The 25821-nt window shown below is 37.8% G+C and overlaps 1 protein-coding gene across 1 annotated transcript; it reads left to right on the top strand.

Moving 5' to 3' along the window:
- The first annotated feature begins 1696 nt into the window (after nucleotides 1–1696).
- Nucleotides 1697–25797, top strand: LOC131937096 (putative amine oxidase [copper-containing]). The gene is made up of 17 exons (XM_059294290.1): nucleotides 1697–2131; nucleotides 8760–8898; nucleotides 9235–9391; nucleotides 10253–10316; nucleotides 10616–10740; nucleotides 10825–11004; nucleotides 11517–11667; nucleotides 12437–12586; nucleotides 12686–12787; nucleotides 12909–13095; nucleotides 15483–15525; nucleotides 15889–15977; nucleotides 16229–16410; nucleotides 17326–17480; nucleotides 24027–24234; nucleotides 25379–25584; nucleotides 25686–25797. The coding sequence occupies exons 1-17, from the start codon at nucleotides 1697–1699 to the stop codon at nucleotides 25795–25797; spliced, it is 2685 nt and encodes an 894-aa protein (XP_059150273.1).
- The last annotated feature ends 24 nt before the right edge of the window (nucleotides 25798–25821 follow it).

The following is a 25821-nucleotide window of genomic DNA, read 5'->3' on the forward strand; positions in this document are numbered from 1 at the left end:
TAGTTTGTTGTAGATTGGTTTCATTGTCACACTAGATCTATTCTTGTCATACAATTTTGGCATTAGTTTGTTGTAGATTGGTTTCATTGTCACACTAGATCTATTCTTGTCATACAATTTTGGCATTAGTTTGTTGTAGATTGGTTTCATTGTCACACTAGATCTATTCTTGTCATAAACTTTTGGCATTAGTGTCTGATTGACTGATTTATTGCTAACATTCTTATGAACTCAATTTTCAGTGATATTTCGGGATTATCAAATAAAAAAAAATTAATGGGCTACTCAATCTATATACTACTAAAAGGGATAAGTTTGTATATTTTTTTTCGTTTGTTTGTTCAGTTAGAAGAGAGCTTCTGCACTATGTGTAGAGCTGAAAATTCCTTTTTAGGTAGAGAATCATGTTCTTTTTTACCAAAATGTTAAAAATAAATTTATTTAAAGACGTTTATTAATTTATTGATGTATTCTTTGGTAGAAACACAGAAATACCACTTTAATTATAACAGTTCAGACTAAGTATTCTAGTTGATTGTTAAAAATGAATTTCGTCATTGCTACATCCAAGTGTAAAATGTTGGCTAACAGGATGGCATGGGGCACGTGATTGGTCAGGTGAGCTGGCGCTGACGTCACATTTTAATGAGAAAAACTTTCAGAAGCTTGTAAGAAGTGATATACATCATTAGACATAGACACCATACAACATTAGACATAGACACCATTCAGCATTAGACATAGACACCATACAACATTAGACATAGACACCATTCAGCATTAGACATAGACACCATACAACATTAGACATAGACACCATACAACATTAGACATAGACACCATACAGCATTAGACATAGACACCATACAACATTAGACATAGACACCATACAACATTAGACATAGACACCATACAACATTAGACATAGACACCATACAGCATTAGACATAGACACCATACAACATTAGACATAGACACCATACAACATTAGACATAGACACCATACAACATTAGACATAGACACCATACAACATTAGACATAGACACCATACAGCATTAGACATAGACACCATACAACATTAGACATAGACACCATACAACATTAGACATAGACACCATACAGCATTAGACATAGACACCATACAGACTTAGACATAGACACCATTCTTACAACTTGACCAATGCATCGCCATCTGATGATTTCGATTAGTTCACAAACTGCTTCCACTCTCATCTCTCCTAATATCCATCATTTGAGACGGTGTTAGCCCAGTGGATGCCTTTTATCCTTCACACGCATTTTGTAAAGAGTCCAGTGATCTGCTGGTTGCGGTTGTTCCAGCACTCGCTGCCATACAGTTGAGCACTATGGAAATTACTTTTGAGAAGTCTGCATTTGGTCTTGCATGAGATTTTCTTTGCTCTCCATGATTCTTGCATGGCTTTAAGGCTTGTTTGTTTCGGAGCTGTCTCCTAAATAATTGACAGCGTGTCTAAAGATGCGGAAAATGTTTACTTTCTCTACTTGGCTCATACTTCCTCTACTTGGCTCAAATATTTGGTTTCTTAATGCAAAATTTGAATCCACCAATCTTAATTTGACTCAATTTAAAGCGCCAACACATTTTTATAGCTAGATTTTATTTTCTAAGATAATATTCATATGATTTTTTCTGTTTCAGTGTAGTCTCAAGAAATGGTGTCGACGTGGTGTGTGTTCCTAGCCCTGATTAGTTGCTCTGTGACCCAGGCCGCCAGTGGCTGTCCAAAGACACCATCAGAATGTGGAGGCGCCAACACAAATGGAAACATCATCGACCTGCAAGAGCCGCAAAAGCCTGGCCCGTTTCATGACTTGACCAAAGCTGAAACGACTGAGGTAAGCAATGACTTGACCAAAGCTGAGATGACTGAGGTAAGCAATGACTTGACCAAAGCTGAGATGACTGAGGTAAGCAATGACTTGACCAAAGCTGAGATGACTGAGGTAAGCAATGACTTGACCAAAGCTGAGATGACTGAGGTAAGCAATGACTTGACCAAAGCTGAGATGACTGAGGTAAGCAATGACTTGACCAAAGCTGAGATGACTGAGGTAAGCAATGACTTGACCAAAGCTGAGATGACTGAGGTAAGCAACCCGGAACGTTACAAATCCCAGTCCTTGTGACTTTAAACCTTATTTTTTACAGCTCCGTAAGTTACTTTAGAAAGATCGCAATATCCCAATTGATACCCATATGTTTACAGCTCCGTAAGTTCCTGGAGAAAGATCCTAATATCCCAATTGATACCCATATGCTTACAGCTCCGTTAGTTCTTGGAGAAAGATCCTAATATCCCAATTGATACCCATATGTTTACAGCTCCGTAAGTTCCTGGAGAAAGATCATAATATCCCAATTGATACCCATATGTTTATAGCTCCGTAAGTTCCTTTAGAAAGATCCTAATATCCCAATTGATACCCATATGTTTACAGCTCCGTAAGTTCCTGGAGAAAGATCCTAATATCCCAATTGATACCCATATGTTTACAGCTCCGTAAGTTCTTGGAAAAAGATATTAATATCCCAATTGATACCCATATGTTTACAGCTCCGTAAGTTCCTGGAGAAAGATCCTAATATCCCAATTGATACCCATATGTTTACAGCTCCGTAAGTTCCTGGAGAAAGATCCTAATATCCCAATTGATACCCATATGCTTACAGCTCCGTAAGTTCTTGGAGAAAGATCCTAATATCCCAATTGATACCCATATGTTTACAGCTCCGTAAGTTCCTGGAAAAAGATCCCAATATCCCAATTGATACCCATATGTTTACAGCTCCGTAAGTTCCTGGAGAAAGATCCTAATATCCCAATTAATACCCATATGTTTACAGCTCCGTAAGTTCCTGGAGAAAGATCCTAATATCCCAATTGATACCCATATGTTTATAGCTCCGTAAGTTCCTTTAGAAAGATCCTAATATCCCAATTGATACCCATATGTTTACAGCTCCGTAAGTTCCTGGAGAAAGATCCTAATATCCCAATTGATACCCATATGTTTACAGCTCCGTAAGTTCCTGGAAAAAGATCCTAATATCCAAATTGATACCCATATGTTTACAGCTCCGTAAGTTCCCGGAGAAAGATCCTAATATCCCAATTGATACCCATATGTTTACAGCTCCGTAAGTTCCTGGAGAAAGATCCTAATATCCCAATTGATACCCATATGTTTACAGCTCCGTAAGTTCCTGGAGAAAGATCCTAATATCCCAATATCCCAATTGATACCTATATGTTTACAGCTCCGTAAGTTCCTGGAGAAAGATCCTAATATCCCAATTGATTCCCATTTGTTTACAGCTCCGTAAGTTCCTGGAGAATGATCCTAATATCCCAATTGATACCCATATGTTTACAGCTCCGTAAGTTCCTGGAGAAAGATCCTAATATCCCAATTGATACCCATATGTTTACAGCTCCGTAAGTTCCTGGAGAAAGATCCTAATATCCCAATTAATACCCATATGTTTACAGCTCCGTAAGTTCCTGGAGAAAGATCCTAATATCCCAATTGATACCCATATGTTTACAGCTCCGTAAGTTCCTGGAGATAGATCCTAATATCCCAATTAATACCCATATGTTTACAGCTCCGTTAGTTCCTGGAGAAAGATCCTAATATCCCAATTGATACCCATATGTTTATAGCTCCGTAAGTTCCTTTAGAAAGATCCTAATATCCCAATTGATACCCATATGTTTACAGCTCCGTAAGTTCCTGGAGAAAGATCCTAATATCCCAATTGATACCCATATGTTTAAAGCTCCGTAAGTTCTTGGAAAAAGATCCTAATATCCCAATTGATACCCATATGTTTACAGCTCCGTAAGTTCCTGGAGAAAGATCCTAATATCCCAATTGATACCCATATGCTTACAGCTCCGTAAGTTCTTGGAGAAAGATCCTAATATCCCAATTGATACCCATATGTTTACAGCTCCGTAAGTTCTTGGAGAAAGATCCTAATATCCCAATTGATACCCATATGTTTACAGCTCTGGAAAAAGATCCCAATATCCCAATTGATACCCATATGTTTAAAGCTCCGTAAGTTCTTGGAGAAAGATCCTAATATCCCAATTGATACCCATATGTTTACAGCTCCGTAAGTTCCTGGAAAAGATCCCAATATCCCAATTGATACCCATATGTTTACAGCTCCGTAAGTTCCTGGAGAAAGATCCTAATATCCCAATTGATACCCATATGTTTGTAGCTCCGTAAGTTCCTGGAGAAAGATCCTAATATCCCAATTGATACCCATATGTTTACAGCTCCGTAAGTTCCTGGAGAAAGATCCTAATATCCCAATTAATACCCATATGTTTACAGCTCCGTAAGTTCCTGGAGAAAGATCCTAATATCCCAATTGATACCCATATGTTTACAGCTCCGTAAGTTCCTTTAGAAAGATCCTAATATCCCAATTGATACCCATATGTTTACAGCTCCGTAAGTTCCTGGAGAAAGATCCTAATATCCCAATTGATACCCATATGTTTACAGCTCCGTAAGTTCTTGGAAAAAGATCCTAATATCCCAATTGATACCCATATGTTTACAGCTCCGTAAGTTCCTGGAGAAAGATCCTAATATCCCAATTGATACCCATATGTTTACAGCTCCGTAAGTTCCTGGAGAAAGATCCTAATATCCCAATTGATACCCATATGCTTACAGCTCCGTAAGTTCTTGGAGAAAGATCCTAATATCCCAATAGATACCCATATGTTTACAGCTCCGTAAGTTCCTGGAGAAAGATCCTAATATCCCAATATCGCAATTGATACCCATATGTTTACAGCTCCGTAAGTTCCTGGAGAAAGATCCTAATATCCCAATTGATACCCATATGTTTACAGCTCCGTAAGTTCTTGGAGAAAGATCCTAATATCCCAATTGATACCCATATGTTTACAGCTCCGTAAGTTCCTGGAGAAAGATCCTAATATCCCAATTGATACCCATATGTTTACAGCTCCGTAAGTTCATGGAGAAAGATCTTAATATCCCAATTAATACCCATATGTTTACAGCTCCGTGAGTTACTGGAGAAAGATCCTAATATCCCCATTGATACCCATATGTTTACAGCTCCGTAAGTTCTTGGAGAAAGATCCTAATATCCCAATTGATACCCATATGTTTACAGCTCCGTAAGTTCCTGGAGAAAGATCCTAATATCCCAATTGATACCCATATGTTTACAGCTTCGTAAGTTCCTGGAGAAAGATCCTAATATCCCAATTGATACCCATATGTTTACAGCTCCGTAAGTTCCTGGAGAAAGATCCTAATATCCCAATTGATACCCATATGTTTACAGCTCCGTAAGTTCCTGGAGAAAGATCCTAATATCCCAATTGATACCCATATGTTTACAGCTCCGTAAGTTCCTGGAGAAAGATCCTAATATCCCAATTGATAGCCATATGTTTACAGCTCCGTAAGTTCCTGGAGAAAGATCCTAATAACCCAAAGTGATACCCATGTTTACAGCTCCGTAAGTTCCTGGAGAAAGATCCTAATATCCCAATTGATACCCATATGTTTACAGCTCCGTAAGTTCCTGGAGAAAGATCCTAATATCCCAATTGATACCCATATGTTTACAGCTCCGTAAGTTCCTGGAGAAAGATCCTAATATCCCAATTGATACCCATATGTTTACAGCTCCGTAAGTTCTTGGAGAAAGATCCTAATATCCCAATTGATACCCATATGTTTACAGCTCCGTAAGTTCCTGGAGAAAGATCCTAATATCCCAATATCGCAATTGATACCCATATGTTTACAGCTCCGTAAGTTCCTGGAGAAAGATCCTAATATCCCAATTGATACCCATATGTTTACAGCTCCGTAAGTTCTTGGAGAAAGATCCTAATATCCCAATTGATACCCATATGTTTACAGCTCCGTAAGTTCCTGGAGAAAGATCCTAATATCCCAATTGATACCCATATGTTTACAGCTCCGTAAGTTCATGGAGAAAGATCTTAATATCCCAATTAATACCCATATGTTTACAGCTCCGTGAGTTCCTGGAGAAAGATCCTAATATCCCCATTGATACCTATATGTTTACAGCTCCGTAAGTTCTTGGAGAAAGATCCTAATATCCCAATTGATACCCATATGTTTACAGCTCCGTAAGTTCCTGGAGAAAGATCCTAATATCCCAATTGATACCCATATGTTTACAGCTTCGTAAGTTCCTGGAGAAAGATCCTAATATCCCAATTGATACCCATATGTTTACAGCTCCGTAAGTTCCTGGAGAAAGATCCTAATATCCCAATTGATACCCATATGTTTACAGCTCCGTAAGTTCCTGGAGAAAGATCCTAATATCCCAATTGATACCCATATGTTTACAGCTCCGTAAGTTCCTGGAGAAAGATCCTAATATCCCAATTGATAGCCATATGTTTACAGCTCCGTAAGTTCCTGGAGAAAGATCCTAATAACCCAAAGTGATACCCATATGTTTACAGCTCCGTAAGTTCCTGGAGAAAGATCCTAATATCCCAATTGATACCCATATGTTTACAGCTCCGTAAGTTCCTGGAGAAAGATCCTAATATCCCAATTGATACCCATATGTTTACAGCTCCGTAAGTTCCTGGAGAAAGATCCTAATATCCCAATTGATACCCATATGTTTACAGCTCCGTAAGTTCCTGGAGAAAGATCCTAATATCCCAATTGATACCCATATGTTTACAGCTCCGTAAGTTCCTGGAGAAAGATCCTAATATCCCAATCGATACCCATATGTTTACAGCTCCGTAAGTTCCTGGAGAAAGATCCTAATATCCCAATCGATACCCATATGTTTACAGCTCCGTAAGTTCCTGGAGAAAGATCCTAATATCCCAATCGATACCCATATGTTTACAGCTCCGTAAGTTCCTGGAGAAAGATCCTAATATCCCAATTGATACCCATATGTTTACAGCTCCGTAAGTTCCTGGAGAAAGATCCTAATATCCCAATCGATACCCATATGTTTACAGCTCCGTACGTTCCTGGAGAAAGATCCTAATATCCCAATCGATACCCATATGTTTACAGCTCCGTAAGTTCCTGGAGAAAGATCCTAATATCCCAATTGATACCCATATGTTTACAGCTCCGTAAGTTCCTGGAGAAAGATCCTAATATCCCAATTGATACCCATATGTTTACAGCTCCGTAAGTTCCTGGAGAAAGATCCTAATATCCCAATTGATACCCATATGTTTACAGCTCCGTAAGTTCCTGGAGAAATATCCTAATATCCCAATTGATACCCATATGTTTACAGCTCCGTAAGTTCCTGGAGAAAGATCCTAATATCCCAATTGATACCCATATGTTTACAGCTCCGTAAGTTCCTGGAGAAATATCCTAATATCCCAATTGATACCCATATGTTTACAGCTCCGTAAGTTCCTGGAGAAAGATCCTAATATCCCAATTGATACCCATATGTTTACAGCTCCGTAAGTTCCTGGAGAAAGATCCTAATATCCCAATTGATACCCATATGTTTACAGCTCCGTAAGTTCCTGGAGAAAGATCCTAATATCCCAATTGATACCCATATGTTTACAGCTCCGTAAGTTCCTGGAGAAAGATCCTAATATCCCAATTGATACCCATATGTTTACAGCTCCGTAAGTTCCTGGAGAAAGATCCTAATATCCCAATTGATACCCATATGTTTACAGCTCCGTAAGTTCCTGGAGAAAGATCCTAATATCCCAATTGATACCCATATGTTTACAGCTCCGTAAGTTCCTGGAGAAAGATCCTAATATCCCAATTGATACCCATATGTTTACAGCTCCGTAAGTTCCTGGAGAAAGATCCTAATATCCCAATTGATACCCATATGTTTACAGCTCCGTAAGTTCCTGGAGAAAGATCCTAATATCCCAACTGATACCCATATGTTTACAGCTCCGTAAGTTCCTTGAGAAAGATCCTAATATCCCAATTGATACCCATATGTTTACAGCTCCGTAAGTTCCTGGAGAAAGATCCTAATATCCCAACTGATACCCATATGTTTACAGCTCCGTAAGTTCCTGGAGAAAGATCCTAATATCCCAATTGATACCCATATGTTTACAGCTCCGTAAGTTCCTGGAGAAAGATCCTAATATCCCAATTGATACCCATATGTTTACAGCTCCGTAAGTTCCTGGAGAAAGATCCTAATATCCCAATTGATACCCATATGTTTACAGCTCCGTAAGTTCCTGGAGAAAGATCCTAACATCCCAATTGATACCCATATGTTTACAGCTCCGTAAGTTCCTGGAGAAAGATCCTAATATCCCAATTGATACCCATATGTTTACAGCTCCGTAAGTTCCTGGAGAAAGATCCTAATATCCCAATTGATACCCATATGTTTACAGCTCCGTAAGTTCCTGGAGAAAGATCCTAATATCCCAATTGATACCCATATGTTTACAGCTCCGTAAGTTCCTGGAGAAAGATCCTAACATCCCAATTGATACCCATATATTTACAGCTCCGTAAGTTCCTGGAGAAAGATCCTAATATCCCAATTGATACCCATATGTTTACAGCTCCGTAAGTTCCTGGAGAAAGATCCTAATATCCCAATTGATACCCATATGTTTACAGCTCCGTAAGTTCTTGGAGAAAGATCCTAATATCCCAATTGATACCCATATGTTTACAGCTCCGTAAGTTCCTGGAGAAAGATCCTAATATCCGAGCCGCCAACACGAGCACAGCCACCGTCAGCTCCAGCTTTATCTACATGGCTGATCTGTACCTGCCTAAGAAATCAGAGGTTCTCAAATTCCTGGATTCTATGGGTAATTTCGTGTGTCGTTCTAGAAATGTGTTAAGTAAAGCTTCTCTCGTCAAACACGCTGAGATCTCTATATATGCCACCAAGAGGTGTCTCTAAAGCTTCTCAGTATATGTTTACCGCGCCTAAATGAATTATACTCAAATCTTGTTGTCAAAGAACAGAATATTTCTATCAGGCATAGCGAATAAATAAGAGTTCGATCCTGTTTATTTCTTTAGTATTGACGTCACACTATTGACTTCACACTATTGACGTATTGACACACAATTGACCCCCTGTCACAATGCTGACGTCATGTCACGCTAATGATGACAAATGACAACAAATCTTGCTTCAGGTAAGCAACCTGCCAGGTATGCACGTGTGATGATGAATCGTGGTGACCTTGACCCCCCTGTGGTAGAAGAATATGTCTGTGGACCTCTGCCTGGCGTCAAAAGTTGCGACCTGCTTAAGATTAGAAACAGAAGGAACCCAGTCGAGTTCTCTTTGAGGTGCTGACATTTTTAAATGTTTTATTCGGTGATGTGCGTCTGTGTGGGGGAAGGTTTGTGTGGTGTGGGGTAGTGTGGGGAAGGGTAGTTTGGTGTGGAAGTGGTGTGTGTATTGATGTAGAAATAAAAGAATCCTTGTGGAATATGAAGATTTTTACCATATCTAGGAACATATGTAGGATGCCTTTAGATATTTGTGGGATGTCCGTTTTTCGGATGTATTTCGACATTTGTATGAAATGTAGATTGTCTACGTGTTCACAGTATTGGTGAAAAAATGTAGTTGTTGTTTAAAGTAGAGATACACTCTATTCCCGAGGAACATTGGAAGCGCTTGAGTCTACGGCTGTTAGTGAATTGTTGTGGGACAGTGTTGCTGCAATGTTTTGCTTAGGAAGTTCATTGACTTTAAAGAAAAATACTTTTATCTATAGTTTAAGACTTGTCCTATATATTTTGACCCTCACCTATATAAATTGACCCTCACCTATATAAATTGACCCTCACCTATATAAATTGACCCTCACCTATATAAATTGACCCTCACCTATATAAATTGACCCTCACCTATATAAATTGACCCTCACCTATATAAATTGACCCTCACCTATATAAATTGACCCTCACCTATATAAATTGACCCTCACCTATATAAATTGACCCTCACCTACATAACTTGACCCTAACCTATATAAATTGACCCTCACCTATATAACTTGACCCTAACCTATATAAATTGACCCTCACCTATATAAATTGACCCTCACCTATATAAATTAACCCTCACCTATATAAATTGACCCTCACCTATATAACTTGACCCTCACCTATATAAATTGACCCCCAATCCCTGGCCCACAGGTTGTTCAGTAAAATGGACTTTGATGCCATCAGTGAACACATATTTCAACCTCTCGATGTTCAAGTAAGATATTTATTGTCATCCTACCATACGTTTAACACAATGTTTTATTAGCATACAAAACAAAGCGCGACAGTAAATAAAGATTTGATGATCTTTTAATACAGACACCCATACAGACACATACACACAAGCACGCATATATATATATATATATATATATATATATATATATATATATATATACTTTTATTTCTACATAACGAAAGATAGCTATAAAGGAATCTCTGTGATATAAATGTTGGCAACCATTGATTTTAAATGATGTTGTATTTGTGAAGATGTTGTCGTCTGTTCTCAAGGTGGGTCACATTCTGCGTGAAAGCTACAACGCAACGTTTACAGGCTGTGCTTCTAACCCTAGCGACTGTCTGGGCACCAACCCCATACCCGTGGGTACAGGGCTGTTGAACAGCACTAACCAAAGGTAATAACTGGCCTGATTAGAACAGCAAGTTCAAAGTGTGTCCTGTCTGTTGGCCATGTATCAAAGTGTCTTCTCTGAACGCAGGCGAATGTGGCTGTTCGCCATGTACAATATCCCCTTCTACCTACTGCACCCTGTCGACTTTGGCGTCCTGTGTAACCTCGAGGGTTCGAATCCCAGAAAGTGGAAGGTGGAGAAGATTTGGTACGCTGGCAGGATATACGACACTGTGGAAGAGCTGGTAGACGGATACAACAATCACAAGTAAAATCTGAAGCTATTTATAGCGTGTTGGTATCACATGATACACAAACCCATTGGCTCACATACACAAACCCATTGGCTCACATACACAAACACATTCGCTCACATACACAAACACATTGGCTCACATACACAAACACATTGGCTCACATACACAAACACATTGGCTCACACCTTCACAGACATCCACCCACCATGTCCCTTAGCACCCTCCACCCCCCCTTGATACTTTAACGCCCAACACAACAGCATATAAACAAGGATTAACCACAGTCTACTAAACAATGTGCTCCATTCCTAGCCTTTGACAATAAAATCTCCCTAAAGAATTATCGCTTCTTCTATTTAAAAGATTTAATTACAATTATTTGAAAACGAATAGTGATGTAAACATAAATATTTTTATATTTTAATTTCTGATTACAATAATGTGTATGAGCCATTGCAGAATTTTCGAGACATTTAATCTAAGGCATACGTTATATTTACCAATATTTATCTTCTCTTCCCAGAATCCCCACGGTGCAAGTGGTCAAGCCAAAAGAGACCAACAAACTATTTAGCACTTTGTACAGACGAGGACAGCCTTTACCCAAGAAACCACAGAGAGCACCGGTACAGGTAGAGCCAGACGGCAAGAGGTACTCACTCAAACACAGGAAGGTAAGTTAGGGGAGATAATCAAAATAAATCTTACTCACTCAAACACAGGAAGGTAAGTTAGGGGAGATAATCAAAATAAATCTTACTCACTCAAACACAGGAAGGTAAGTTAGGGGAGATAATCAAAATAAATCTTACTCACTCACAGAAAGGTAAGCTAGGGGAGATAATCAAAATAAATCTTACTCATTCACAGAAAGGTAGGTTAGGGGAGATAATCAAAATAAATCTTACTCACTCACAGGAAGGTAGGTTAGGGGAGATAATCAAAATAAATCTTGTTCGCTCAATCTACACGAAGGTTTCAACAGGTTGAAATCGTTACTGACTACGTCATATGCAAAGAATGAATATAAAACCATAATAAGTCCTATTAGTTTAGTGTTGTTGATCTAAGTCCTATTAGTTTAGTGTTGTTGATCTAAGTCCTATTAGTTTAGTGCTGTTAAGCTAAGTCCTATTAGTTTAGTGTTGTTGAACTAAGTCCTATTAGTTTAGTGTTGTTGATCTAAGTCGTATTAGTTTAGTGTTGTTGATCTAATTTCTATTAGTTTAGTGTTGTTGAACTAAGTCCTATTAGTTTAGTGTTGTTGATCTAAGTCCTATTAGTTTAGTGTTGTTGATCTAAGTCCTATTAGTTTAGTGTTGTTGATCTAAGTCCTATTAGTTTAGTGTTGTTGATCTAAGTCCTATTAGTTTAGTGTTGTTGATCGAAGTCCTATTAGTTTAGTGTTGTTGATGCTGTGTTGATTTAGTCTTTGACCACCAGGTGGAGTATATGGGCTGGACCTTCAACTTCCGGATGTCAGCACTGACTGGACCTTCGCTCTATGACGTCAGGTTTAAAGGGGAGAGAATCGCTTACGAGTTTGGTCTGGCTGAGATATCGGTGTTTTATTCCGGTGGGGCCCCTATGTCAGTAAGTCTTGTACCCAGCGCTGATGTCGCATTAAAGCAAATATTCTTGGACACACTTTACTTATGAACATGAAACTGTGATGGTTTTTATTTTCCCCAGCAAATAACAAACTACGTGGACAGTGGCGTGCTACTGGGGTCTCACTCCAAGTCCATGGTACCGGGGGGTGACTGCCCTGAGTTCTCTACCCTTGTCAACCAGGTGCTTTCTATTTCTGACTCTATCCTGAACCTCTTCATTACTACTGCATCAAATAAAGAAAGTTTGATTAGTACCAATTGTTTGTGTAATTAAGTACAATAACATAAAATCTCTGGTCTAGACATTCTGGAGTCAGCACCAAGACGAACCTGGAGTCTTTGACGCCACTTTCTGTCTGTTCGAGATCAACAACGGTTACCCGCTTAGGAGACACTCGTCCTATGAGAAGGAAGCTGGTTCGTTCTATGGTGGCATGTTGGATTCCGTACTCACACTAAGGTTTGTTGTATGGCTGCATGTTGGATTCTGTACTCACACTAAGGTTTGTTCTATGGTGGCATGTTGGATTCTGTACTCACACTAAGGTTTGTTGTATGGCTGCATGTTTGATTCTGTACTCACACTAAGGTTTGTTCTATGGTGGCATGTTGGATTCTGTACTCACACTAAGGTTTGTTCTATGGCGGCATGTTGGATTCTGTACTCACATTAAGGTTTGTTCTATGGCGGCATGTTGGATTCTGTACTCACATTAAGGTTTGTTCTATGGTGGCATGTTGGATTCTGTACTCACACTAAGGTTTGTTCTATGGCGGCATGTTGGATTCTGTACTCACACTAAGGTTTGTTCTATGGCGGCATGTTGGATTCTGTACTCACATTAAGGTTTGTTCTATGGCGGCATGTTGGATTCTGTACTCACATTAAGGTTTGTTCTATGGCGGCATGTTGGATTCTGTACTCACATTAAGGTTTGTTCTATGGTGGCATGTTGGATTCTGTACTCACACTAAGGTTTGTTCTATGATGGCATGTTGGATTCTGTACTCACACTAAGGTTTGTTCTATGATGGCATGTTGGATTCTGTACTCACATTAAGGTTTGTTCTATGATGGCATGTTGGATTCTGTACTCACATTAAGGTTCGTTCTACTGCGGCATATTGGATTCTGTACTCACACTTTGTTCTATGGCGGCATGTTGGATTCTGTACTCACATTAAGGTTCGTTCTACTGCGGCATGTTGGATTCTGTACTCACACTAAGGTTTGTTCTATGGCGGCATGATGGATTCTGTACTCACACTAAGGTTTGTTCTATGGCGGCATGTTGGATTCTGTACTCACACTAAGGTTTGTTCTATGGCGGCATGTTGGATTCTGTACTCACACTTTGTTCTATGGCGGCATGTTGGATTCTGTACTCACACTAAGGTTTGTTCTATGGCGGCATGTTGGATTCTGTACTCACACTAAGGTTTGTTCTATGGCGGCATGTTGGATTCTGTACTCACATTAAGGTTTGTTCTATGGCGGCATGTTGGATTCTGTACTCACACTTTGTTCTATGGCGGCATGTTGGATTCTGTACTCACACTAAGGTTTGTTCTATGGTGGCATGTTGGATTCTGTACTCACACTAAGGTTTGTTCTATGGCGGCATGTTGGATTCTGTACTCACACTAAGGTTTGTTCTATGGCGGCATGTTGGATTCTGTACTCACACTAAGGTTTGTTCTATGGCGGCATGTTGGATTCTGTACTCACATTAAGGTTTGTTCTATGGCGGCATGTTGGATTCTGTACTCACATTAAGGTTTGTTTTATGGCGGCATGTTGGATTCTGTACTCACACTAAGGTTTGTTCTATGGCGGCATGTTGGATTCTGTACTCACACTTTGTTCTATGGCGGCATGTTGGATTCTGTACTCACACTAAGGTTTGTTCTATGGTGGCATGTTGGATTCTGTACTCACACTAAGGTTTGTTCTATGGCGGCATGTTGGATTCTGTACTCACACTAAGGTTTGTTCTATGGCGGCATGTTGGATTCTGTACTCACACTAAGGTTTGTTCTATGGCGGCATGTTGGATTCTGTACTCACATTAAGGTTTGTTCTATGGCGGCATGTTGGATTCTGTACTCACATTAAGGTTTGTTTTATGGCGGCATGTTGGATTCTGTACTCACACTAAGGTTTGTTCTATGGCTGCATGTTGGATTCTGTACTCACACTAAGGTTTGTTCTATGGTGGCATGTTGGATTCTGTACTCACACTAAGGTTTGTTCTATGGTGGCATGTTGGATTCTGTACTCACACTAAGGTTTGTTCTATGGTGGCATGTTGGATTCTGTACTCACACTTTGTTCTATGGCGGCATGTTGGATTCTGTACTCACACTAAGGTTTGTTCTATGGCGGCATGTTGGATTCTGTACTCACATTTTGTTATATGGCGGCATGTTGGATTCTTTACTCACACTTTGTTCTATGGCGGCATGTTGGATTCTGTACTCACACTAAGGTTTGTTCTATGGCGGCATGTTGGATTCTGTACTCACATTAAGGTTTGTTCTATGGTTGCATGTTGGATTCTGTACTCACACTAAGGTTTGTTCTATGGTGGGATGTTGGATTCTGTACTCACATTAAGGTTTGTTCTATGGTGGCATGTTGGATTCTGTACTCACACTAAGGTTTGTTCTATGGCGGCATGTTGGATTCTGTACTCACATTAAGGTTTGTTCTATGGCGGCATGTTGGATTCTGTACTCACATTAAGGTTTGTTCTATGGCGGCATGTTGGATTCTGTACTCACATTAAGGTTTGTTCTATGGCGGCATGTTGGATTCTGTACTCACACTAAGGTTTGTTCTATGGTGGCATGTTGGATTCTGTACTCACATTAAGGTTTGTTCTATGGCGGCATGTTGGATTCTGTACTCACACTAAGGTTTGTTCTATGGTGGCATGTTGGATTCTGTACTCACACTAAGGTTTGTTCTATGGTGGCATGTTGGATTCTGTACTCACACTAAGGTTTGTTCTATGGCTGCATGTTGGATTCTGTACTCACACTAAGGTTTGTTCTATGGCGGCATGTTGGATTCTGTACTCACATTAAGGTTTGTTCTATGGCGGCATGTTGGATTCTGTACTCACATTAAGGTATTTTCTAATGAATGAAACAAATGAATGAAACAAATGAATGAAATGAATAAATGAAACAAATGATTGAAACAAATGAATGAAACAAATGAATCAAACAAATGAATGAAACAAATGAATGACAATTGCTCTGAATTTTCGCCTACAGATCCGCGTTGACAATTGGCAACTATGATTACATCATAGACTTCATCTTCCATCAAAATGGCGTTGTCGAGGCGAGATTAATGAGCACAGGTGAGTTCTGTGTAATAAACTAGTTAATAAGCATAGGAAAGTTGAGTCTAACTTTTACACCAACATTTTATACCCAGTTCGTGTTTCTATCACTTTTTATTTATCCAAACCATGTTTCTTTCACTAAATATTACATCCAGTCCATGTTTATGCCTGCAAATATTACATCAAGTTCATGTTTATGTCTCCTAATGTTACATCCAGTCCATGTTTATGCCTGCAAATGTTACATCCAGTCCATGTTTGTCCAGGTTACATCCAGTCCAGCTTTTACTCTGACCTTGAGAAGTCCTATGGCTTTAAACTTGAGAAATCACTGACCGGAAGTGTCCACCACCACATGGCCCACTTTAAAGCTGACCTGGATGTGGGTGGTACGTCTAACCGTTATGAGACTCTGGACATCGTCAACGAAGTAGTTTCAATCAGAGAGGTAAGGGTTGAGGTTAGGTTTAGGTTTATATTTAGTTGAGGTTAGGTATAAATTTAGTTAGGGTTAGGTATAAATTTAGTTGAGGTTAGGATTAGGTTTAAATTTAGTGGAGGTTAGGATTAGGTTTAAATTTGGTTGAGGTTAGGGTTAGGTTTAAATTTATTTGAGGTTAGGGTTAGGTTTAAGTTTAGTTGAGGTTAGAATTAGGTTTAAATTTGGTTGAGGTTAGGGTTAGGTTTAAATTTAGTTGAGGGTTAGTGTTAGGTTTAAATTTGGTTGAGGTTAGGATTAGGTTTAAATTTAGTTGAGGTTAGGGTTAGGTTTAAATTTAGTTGAGGTTAGAATTAGGTTTAAATTTGGTTGAGGTTAGGGTTAGGTTTAAATTTAGTTGAGGTTAGGGTTAGGTTTAAATTTAGTTGAGGTTAGGGTTAGGTTTAAATTTAGTTGAGGTTAGGGTTAGGTTTAAATTTGGTTGAGGTTAGTGTTAGGTTTAAATTTAGTTGGGGTTAGGGTTATGTTTAAATTTAGTTGAGGGTTAGTGTTAGGTTTAAATTTGGTTGAGGTTAGGATTATGTTTAAATTTGGTTGAGGTTAGGGTTAGGTTTAAATTTGGTTGAGGTTAGGGTTAGGTTTAAATTTAGTTGAGGGTTGGTGTTAGGTTTAAATTTGGTTGAGGATAGGATTATGTTTAAATTAGGTTGCGGTTAATACCGTCTGATGGACGGCACGGTTAGGTTTAGATTTGTTAAGTTTAGGTTAGTTTGGCTTTAGGCTAGTGCACTTAGGGTTATGCAGCATTTAAACACGTAATACTAGTACATTTATATTCCCATCGAATGTATGAAAACATGATGCACACATAGAATGCAAGTGTGAGTAAAAAGCTAACTTTAAACTTGATTGATCTGAGAAAAGAACCCAGGCATGATGTACCAGCAAACAAAGTACACGAGAAACCTGAAGAAAACGGAGCGAGAAGCTGTCTACGACTACAACTTTCACACGCCAAAGTATCTTGTCGTACACAACGAGGCCAAGAAATCCAAATTTAATGAGCTCAAGGGTTACAGGTAGGGGAATCTAATCAACATATCCGTAAGTTACAGGTAGGGGAATCTAATCAACATATCCGTAAGTTACAGGTAGGGGAATCTAATCAACATATCCGTAAGTTACAGGTAGGTGAATCTAATCAACATTAAGTAACAGGTAGGGGGATCTAATCAACATATCCGTAAGTTACAGGTAGGGGAATCTAATCAACATTAAGTTACAGGTAGGGGAATCTAATCAACATTAAGTTACAGGTAGGGGAATCTAATTAGCATATACGTAAGTTACAGGTAGGTGAATCTAATCCACATATCCGTAAGTTAGAGGTAGGGGAATCTAATCAACATATCCGTAAGTTACAGGTAGGTGAATCTAATCAACATTAAGTTACAGGTAGGTGAATCTAATCAACATATCCGTAAGTTAGAGGTAGGTGAATCTAATCAGCATATCCATAAGTTACAGGTAGGTGAATCTAATCAACATTAAGTTACAGGTAGGTGAATCTAATCAACATATCCGTAAGTTACAAGTAGGGGAATCTAATCAACATATCCGTAAGTTACAGGTAGGTGAATCTAATCAACATTAAGTTACAGGTAGAGGAATCTAATCAACATTAAGTTACAGGTAGGTGAATCTAATCAACATATCCGTAAGTTACAGGTAGGTGAATCTAATCAGCATATCCGTAAGTTACAGGTAGGTGAATCTAATCAACATATCCGTAAGTTAAAGATAGGGGAATGTAATCAACATTAAGTTACACGTAGGGGAATCTAATCAACATATCCGTAAGTTACAGGTAGGTGAATCTAATCAACATTAAGTTACAGGTAGGGGAATCTATCAAAATATAGTTACAGGTAGGGGAATCTAATCAACATATCCGTAAGTTACAGGTAGGGGAATCTAATCAACATTAAGTTACAGGTAGGGGAATCTAATCAACATTAAGTTACAGGTAGGGGAATCTAATCAACATTAAGTTACAGGTAGGGGAATCTAATCAACATTAAGTTACAGGTAGGGGAATCTAATCAACATTAAGTTACAGGTAGGTGAATTTAATTAACATATCCGTAAGTCACAGGTAGGTGAATCTAATCAACGTTAAGTTACAGGTAGGTGAATCTAATCAACATATCCGTAAGTTACAGGTAGGGGAATCTAATCAACATTTAGTTACAGGTAGGGGAATCTAATCAACATAATCGTAAGTTACAGGTAGGGGAATCTATTCAACATTAAGTTACAGGTAGGGGAATTTAATCAACATTTCCGTAAGTTACAGATAGGGGAATCTAATCAACATATCCGTAAGTTACAGGTAGGCGAATTTAATAAACATTAAGTCACAGGTAGGGGAATCTCATCAACATTAAGTTTCAGGTAGGGGAATCTAATCAACATATCCGTAAGTTACAGGTAGTGGAATCTAATCAACATTAAGTTACAGGTAGGGGAATCTAATCAACATATCCGTAAGTTACAGGTAGGGGAATCTAATCAACATTTCCGTAAGTTACAGGTAGGTGAATCTAATCAACATTAAGTTACAGGTAGGGGAATCTAATCAACATATCCGTAAGTTACAGGTAGGGGAATCTAATCAGCATATCCGTAAGTTACAGGTAGGTGAATCTATTCAACATTAAGTTACAGGTAGGTGAATCTAATCAACATATCCGTAAGTTACAGGTAGGGGAATCTAATCAACATATCCGTAAGTTACAGGCAGGGGAATCTATTGAACATTAAGTTACAGGTAGGTGAATCTATTCAACATATCCTTAAGTTACAGGTGGGGGAATCTATTCAAGATTAAGTTACAGGTAGGTGAATCTAATCTATATTAAGTTACAGGTAGGTGAATCTAATCAACATATCCGTAAGTTACAGGTAGGGGAATCTAATAAACATATCCGTAAGTTACAGGCAGGGGAATCTATTCAACATTAAGTTACAGGTAGGTGAATCTATTCAACATATCCGTAAGTTACAGGTAGGTGAATCTAATCAACATAATAGTAAGTTACAGATAGGGGAATCTATTCAACATTAAGTTACAGGTAGGTGAATCTAATCCACATATCCGTAAGTTACAGGTGGGGGAATCTAATCAACATATCCGTAAGTTACAGGTAGGTGAATCTAATAAACATTAAGTTACAGGTAGGGGAATCTAATCAACATTAAGTTACAGGTAGGGGGATCTAATCAACATATCCGTAAGTTACAGGTAGGGGAATCTAATCAACATATCCGTAAGTTACAGGTAGGTGAATCTATTCAACATTAAGTTACAGGTAGGTGAATCTATTCAACATTAAGTTACAGGTAGGTGAATCTATTCAACATTAAGTTACAGGTAGGGGAATCTAATCAACATTAAGTTACAGGTAGATGAATCTAATCAACATATCCGTAAGTTACAGGTAGGGGAATCTAATCAACATTAAGTTACAGGTAGGGGAATCTAATCAACATTAAGTTACAGGTAGGTGAATCTATTCAACATATCCGTAAGTTACAGGTAGGTGAATCTAATCAACATAATAGTAAGTTACAGATAGGGGAATCTATTCAACATTAAGTTACAGGTAGGTGAATCTAATCCACATATCCGTAAGTTACAGGTGGGGGAATCTAATCAACATATCCGTAAGTTACAGGTAGGGGAATCTATTCAACATTAAGTTACAGGTAGGTGAATCTATTCAACATTAAGTTACAGGTAGGTGAATCTATTCAACATTAAGTTACAGGTAGGGGAATCTAATCAACATTAAGTTACAGGTAGAAGAATCTAATCAACATATCCGTAAGTTACAGGTAGGGGAATCTAATCAACATTAAGTTACAGGTAAGGGAATCTAATCAACATTAAGTTACAGGTAGGTGAATCTATTCAACATATCCGTAAGTTACAGGTGGGGGAATCTAATCAACATATCCGTAAGTTACAGGTAGGGGAATCTATTCAAGATTAAGTTACAGGTAGGTGAATCTAATCAACATTAAGTTACAGGTAGGTGAATCTAATCCACATATCCGTAAGTTACAGGTAGGTGAATCTAATAAACATTAAGTTACAGGTAGGGGAATCTAATCAACATTAAGTTACAGGTAGGGGGATCTAATCAACATATCCGTAAGTTACAGGTAGGGGAATCTAATCAACATATCCGTAAGTTACAGGTAGGTGAGTCTATTCAACATTAAGTTACAGGTAGGTGAATCTATTCAACATTAAGTTACAGGTAGGTGAATCTATTCAACATTAAGTTACAGGTAGGGGAATCTAATCAACATTAAGTTACAGGTAGATGAATCTAATCAACATATCCGTAAGTTACAGGTAGGGGAATCTAATCAACATTAAGTTACAGGTAGGTGAATCTAATCAACATTAAGTAACAGGTAGGGGAATCTAATCAACATATCCGTAAGTTACAGGTAGGGGAATCTAATCAACATTAAGTTACAGGTAGGGGAATCTAATCAACATTAAGTTACAGGTAGGGGAATCTAATTAGCATATACGTAAGTTACAGGTAGGTGAATCTAATCCACATATCCGTAAGTTAGAGGTAGGGGAATCTAATCAACATATCCGTAAGTTACAGGTAGGTGAATCTAATCAACATTAAGTTACAGGTAGGGGAATCTAATCAACATATCCGTAAGTTAGAGGTAGGTGAATCTAATCAGCATATCCGTAAGTTACAGGTAGGTGAATCTAATCAACATATCCATAAGTTACAGGTAGGTGAATCTAATCAACATTAAGTTACAGGTAGGTGAATCTAATCAACATATCCGTAAGTTACAGGTAGGGGAATCTAATCAACATATCCGTAAGTTACAGGTAGGTGAATCTAATCAACATTAAGTTACAGGTAGAGGAATCTAATCAACATTAAGTTACAGGTAGGTGAATCTAATCAACATATCCGTAAGTTACAGGTAGGTGAATCTAATCAGCATATCCGTAAGTTACAGGTAGGTGAATCTAATCAACATATCCGTAAGTTAAAGGTAGGGGAATGTAATCAACATTAAGTTACACGTAGGGGAATCTAATCAACATATCCGTAAGTTACAGGTAGGTGAATCTAATCAACATATCCGTAAGTTACAGGTAGGTGAATCTAATCAACATTAAGTTACTGGTAGGGGAATCTAATCAACATTAAGTTACAGGTAGGGGAATCTAATCAACATATCCGTAAGTTACAGTTAGGGGAATCTAATCAACATTAAGTTACAGGTAGGGGAATTTAATCAACATTAAGTTACAGGTAGGTGAATCTAATTAACATATCCGTAAGTTACAGGTAGGTGAATCTAATCAACATTAAGTTACAGGTGGGTGAATCTAATCAACATATCCGTAAGTTACAGGTGGGGGAATCTAATCAACATTTAGTTACAGGTAGGGGAATCTAATCAACATAATCGTAATTTAAAGGTAGGGGAATCTATTCAACATTAAGTTACAGGTAGGGGAATTTAATCAACATTTCCGTAAGTTACAGATAGGGGAATCTAATCAACATATCCGTAAGTTACAGGTAGGCGAATCTAATAAACATTAAGTCACAGGTAGGGGAATCTCATCAACATTAAGTTACAGGTAGGGGAATCTAATCAACATATCCGTAAGTTACAGGTAGTGGAATCTAATCAACATTAAGTTACAGGTAGGGGAATCTAATCAACATATCCCTAAGTTACAGGTAGGGGAATCTAATCAACATATCCGTAAGTTACAGGTAGGGGAATCTAATCAACATTAAGTTACAGGTAGGGGAATCTAATCAACATATCCGTAAGTTACAGGTAGGGGAATCTAATCAGCATATCCGTAAGTTACAGGTAGGTGAATCTATTCAACATTAAGTTACAGGTAGGTGAATCTAATCAACATATCCGTAAGTTACAGGTAGGGGAATCTAATCAACATATCCGTAAGTTACAGGCAGGGGAATCTATTGAACATTAAGTTACAGGTAGGTGAATCTATTCAACATATCCTTAAGTTACAGGTGGGGGAATCTATTCAAGATTAAGTTACAGGTAGGTGAATCTAATCAACATTAAGTTACAGGTAGGTGAATCTAATCTACATTTCCGTAAGTTACAGGTAGGGGAATCTAATAAACATATCCGTAAGTTACAGGCAGGGGAATCTATTCCACATTAAGTTACAGGTAGGTGAATCTAATCCACATATCCGTAAGTTACAGGTGGGGGAATCTAATCAACATATCCGTAAGTTACAGGTAGGGGAATCTATTCAAGATTAAGTTACAGGTAGGTGAATCTAATCAACATTAAGTTACAGGTAGGTGAATCTATTCCACATATCCGTAAGTTACAGGTAGGTGAATCTAATAAACATTAAGTTACAGGTAGGGGAATCTAATCAACATTAAGTTACAGGTAGGTGAATCTATTCAACATATCCGTAAGTTACAGGTAGGTGAATCTATTCAACATTAAGTTACAGGTAGGTGAATCTATTCAACATTAAGTTACAGGTAGGTGAATCTATTCAACATTAAGTTACAGGTAGAGGAATCTAATCAACATTAAGTAACAGGTAGATGAATCTAATCAACATACCCGTAAGTTACAGGTAGGGGAATCTAATCAACATTAAGTTACAGGTAGGGGAATCTAATCAACATTAAGTTACAGGTAGGGGAATCTAATCAACATATCCGTAAGTTACAGGTAGGGGAATCTAATCAACATATCCGTAAGTTAATGGTAGGGGAATCTAATCAACATTAAGTTACAGGTAGGGGAATCTAATCAACATTAGGTTACAGGTAGGTGAATTTAATTAACATATCCGTAAGTTACAGGTAGGGGAATCTAATCAACATTAAGTTACAGGTAGGGGAATCTAATCAACATTAAGTTACAGGTAGGGGAATCTAATCAACATTAAGTTACAAGTAGGTGAATCTAATCAACATATCCGTAAGTTACAGGTAGGTGAATCTAATCAACATTAAGTTACAGGTAGGGGAATCTAATCAACATTAAGTTACAGGTAGGGGAATCTAATCAACATTAAGTTACAGGTAGGTGAATCTAATCAACATATCCTTAAGTTACAGGTAGAGGAATCTAATCAACATATCCGTAAGTTACAGGTAGGGGAATCTAATCAAAATTAAGTTACAGGTGGGGGAATCTAATCAACATTAATTTACAGGTAGGGGAATCTAATCAATATACTCAGTGCCGTTAGGTCATAGAGCTGACCTAGACTTGATAGACGACCGAACCTAGACATTACTTTCTAGGATATGAATAGAAAAATTTAGTCTAGTGTAGTTGGTTGAATATTTTCTCATGCCCACTGTTTAACTTTGTAACATTGACAATGTCTACTGTTTAACTTTGTAACATTGACAATGTCCACTGTTCAACTTTGTAACATTGACAATGTCAACTGTTTAACTTTGTAACATTGACAATGTCCACTGTTTAAGTTTGTAACATTGACAATGTCCACTGGTAAACTAGTTAACATTGACCAACAGAATTCAGCTAAACGGCATCTCTCACAACCTGTTGCCACGTGACCAGGGAAATGAGCGCACCATCCCCTGGGCACGGCACCAGATGGTGGTCACCAGACACAAGGACGACGAGATCTGGTCTAGCTCCAACTACGGCATGTTTGACGGCCTTGACCCTGTGGTCAACTTCACCAAATTTTATGATGACGACGAAGACATTGTTGACCAGGTCAGGACCTTTTATTTTATTTTGTTACAATCTTTGCAAACAGATTATTAATGTTGATTGAATTCGTTTTGTTACAATCTTTGTAAACAGATTATTAATGTTGATTGAAATTGTTACAATCTTTGCAAACAGATTATTAATGTTGATTGAAATTGTTACAATCTTTGTAAACAGATTATTAATGTTGATTGAAATTGTTACAATCTTTGTAAACAGATTATTAATGTTGATTGAAATTGTTACAATCTTTACAAACAGATTATTAATGTTGATTGAAATTGTTTTGTTACAATCTTTGTAAACAGATTATTAATGTTGATTGAAATTGTCACAATCTTTGTAAACAGATTATTAATGTTGATTGAAATTGTTACAATCTTTGCAAACAGATTATTAATGTTGATTGAAATTGTTACAATCTTTGCAAACAGATTATTAATGTTGATTGAAATTGTTACAATCTTTGTAAACAGATTATTAATGTTGATTGAAATTGTTACAATCTTTGCAAACAGATTATTAATGTTGATTGAAATTGTTACAATATTTGCAAACAGATTATTAATGTTGATTGAAATTGTTACAATCTTTGCAAACAGATTATTAATGTTGATTGAAATTGCTTGTTACAATCTTTGCAAACAGATTATTAATGTTGATTGAAATTGCTTGTTACAATCTTTGCAAACAGATTATTAATGTTGATTGAATTTGTTACAATCTTTGTAAACGGATTATTAATGTTGATTGAAATTATTTTGTTACAATCTTTGCAAACAGATTATTAATGTTGATTGAAATTATTTTGTTACAATCTTTGCAAACAGATTATTAATGTTGATTGAAATTGCTTGTTACAATCTTTGCAAACAGATTATTAATGTTGATTGAAATTGCTTGTTACAATCTTTGCAAACAGATTATTAATGTTGATTGAAATTGCTTGTTACAATCTTTGCAAACAGATTATTAATGTTGATTGAAATTGTTACAATCTTTGCAAACAGATTATTAATGTTGATTGAAATTGTTTCAATCTTTGCAAACAGATTATTAATGTTGATTGAATTTGTTACAATCTTTGCAAACAAGTTTAAAATGTTGATTGAAATTGTTCCAACCGTTGCTAACGTCTAACAACCAGGACCTGGTATTCTGGCTGACTGGGGGCATGCATCACATCCCCCACACTGAAGACCTGCCTGTGACCCCAACTGTAGGCAATCACTTGACCTTCTTCTTGCTGCCCTACAACTATTTCGATGAGTGTCCGTCAATGGGTTCACGGGATGCAATGTATATCAAACACATTGACCCACGTGACCCCACCAAAGGTGTTACTGTTGACAGGTGAGACAAAAAAACCATGTCATGCCTTTATTGTCTGGCACCCGTCATATGAATACTTGACAGTACAAGTTAACACAATAAACACATTATTTTATCTTTAGGAACGGCAACTCTAAAGATCAGTGCGTCATCCCGAAGTCAACCCTTGAGAATGACGTCAGAGACAACCCTGACCTTGTCCTTGAGAGCAGGAGAAAGAATTTTGTTTACTAAATGTTCTTAGCACGTGCTTTGTTG

Source organism: Physella acuta, unplaced genomic scaffold (genome assembly GCF_028476545.2).
Source record: "Physella acuta isolate Inbredline_101_S28 unplaced genomic scaffold, ASM2847654v3 ptg000200l, whole genome shotgun sequence".
Taxonomy (NCBI): domain Eukaryota; kingdom Metazoa; phylum Mollusca; class Gastropoda; family Physidae; genus Physella; species Physella acuta.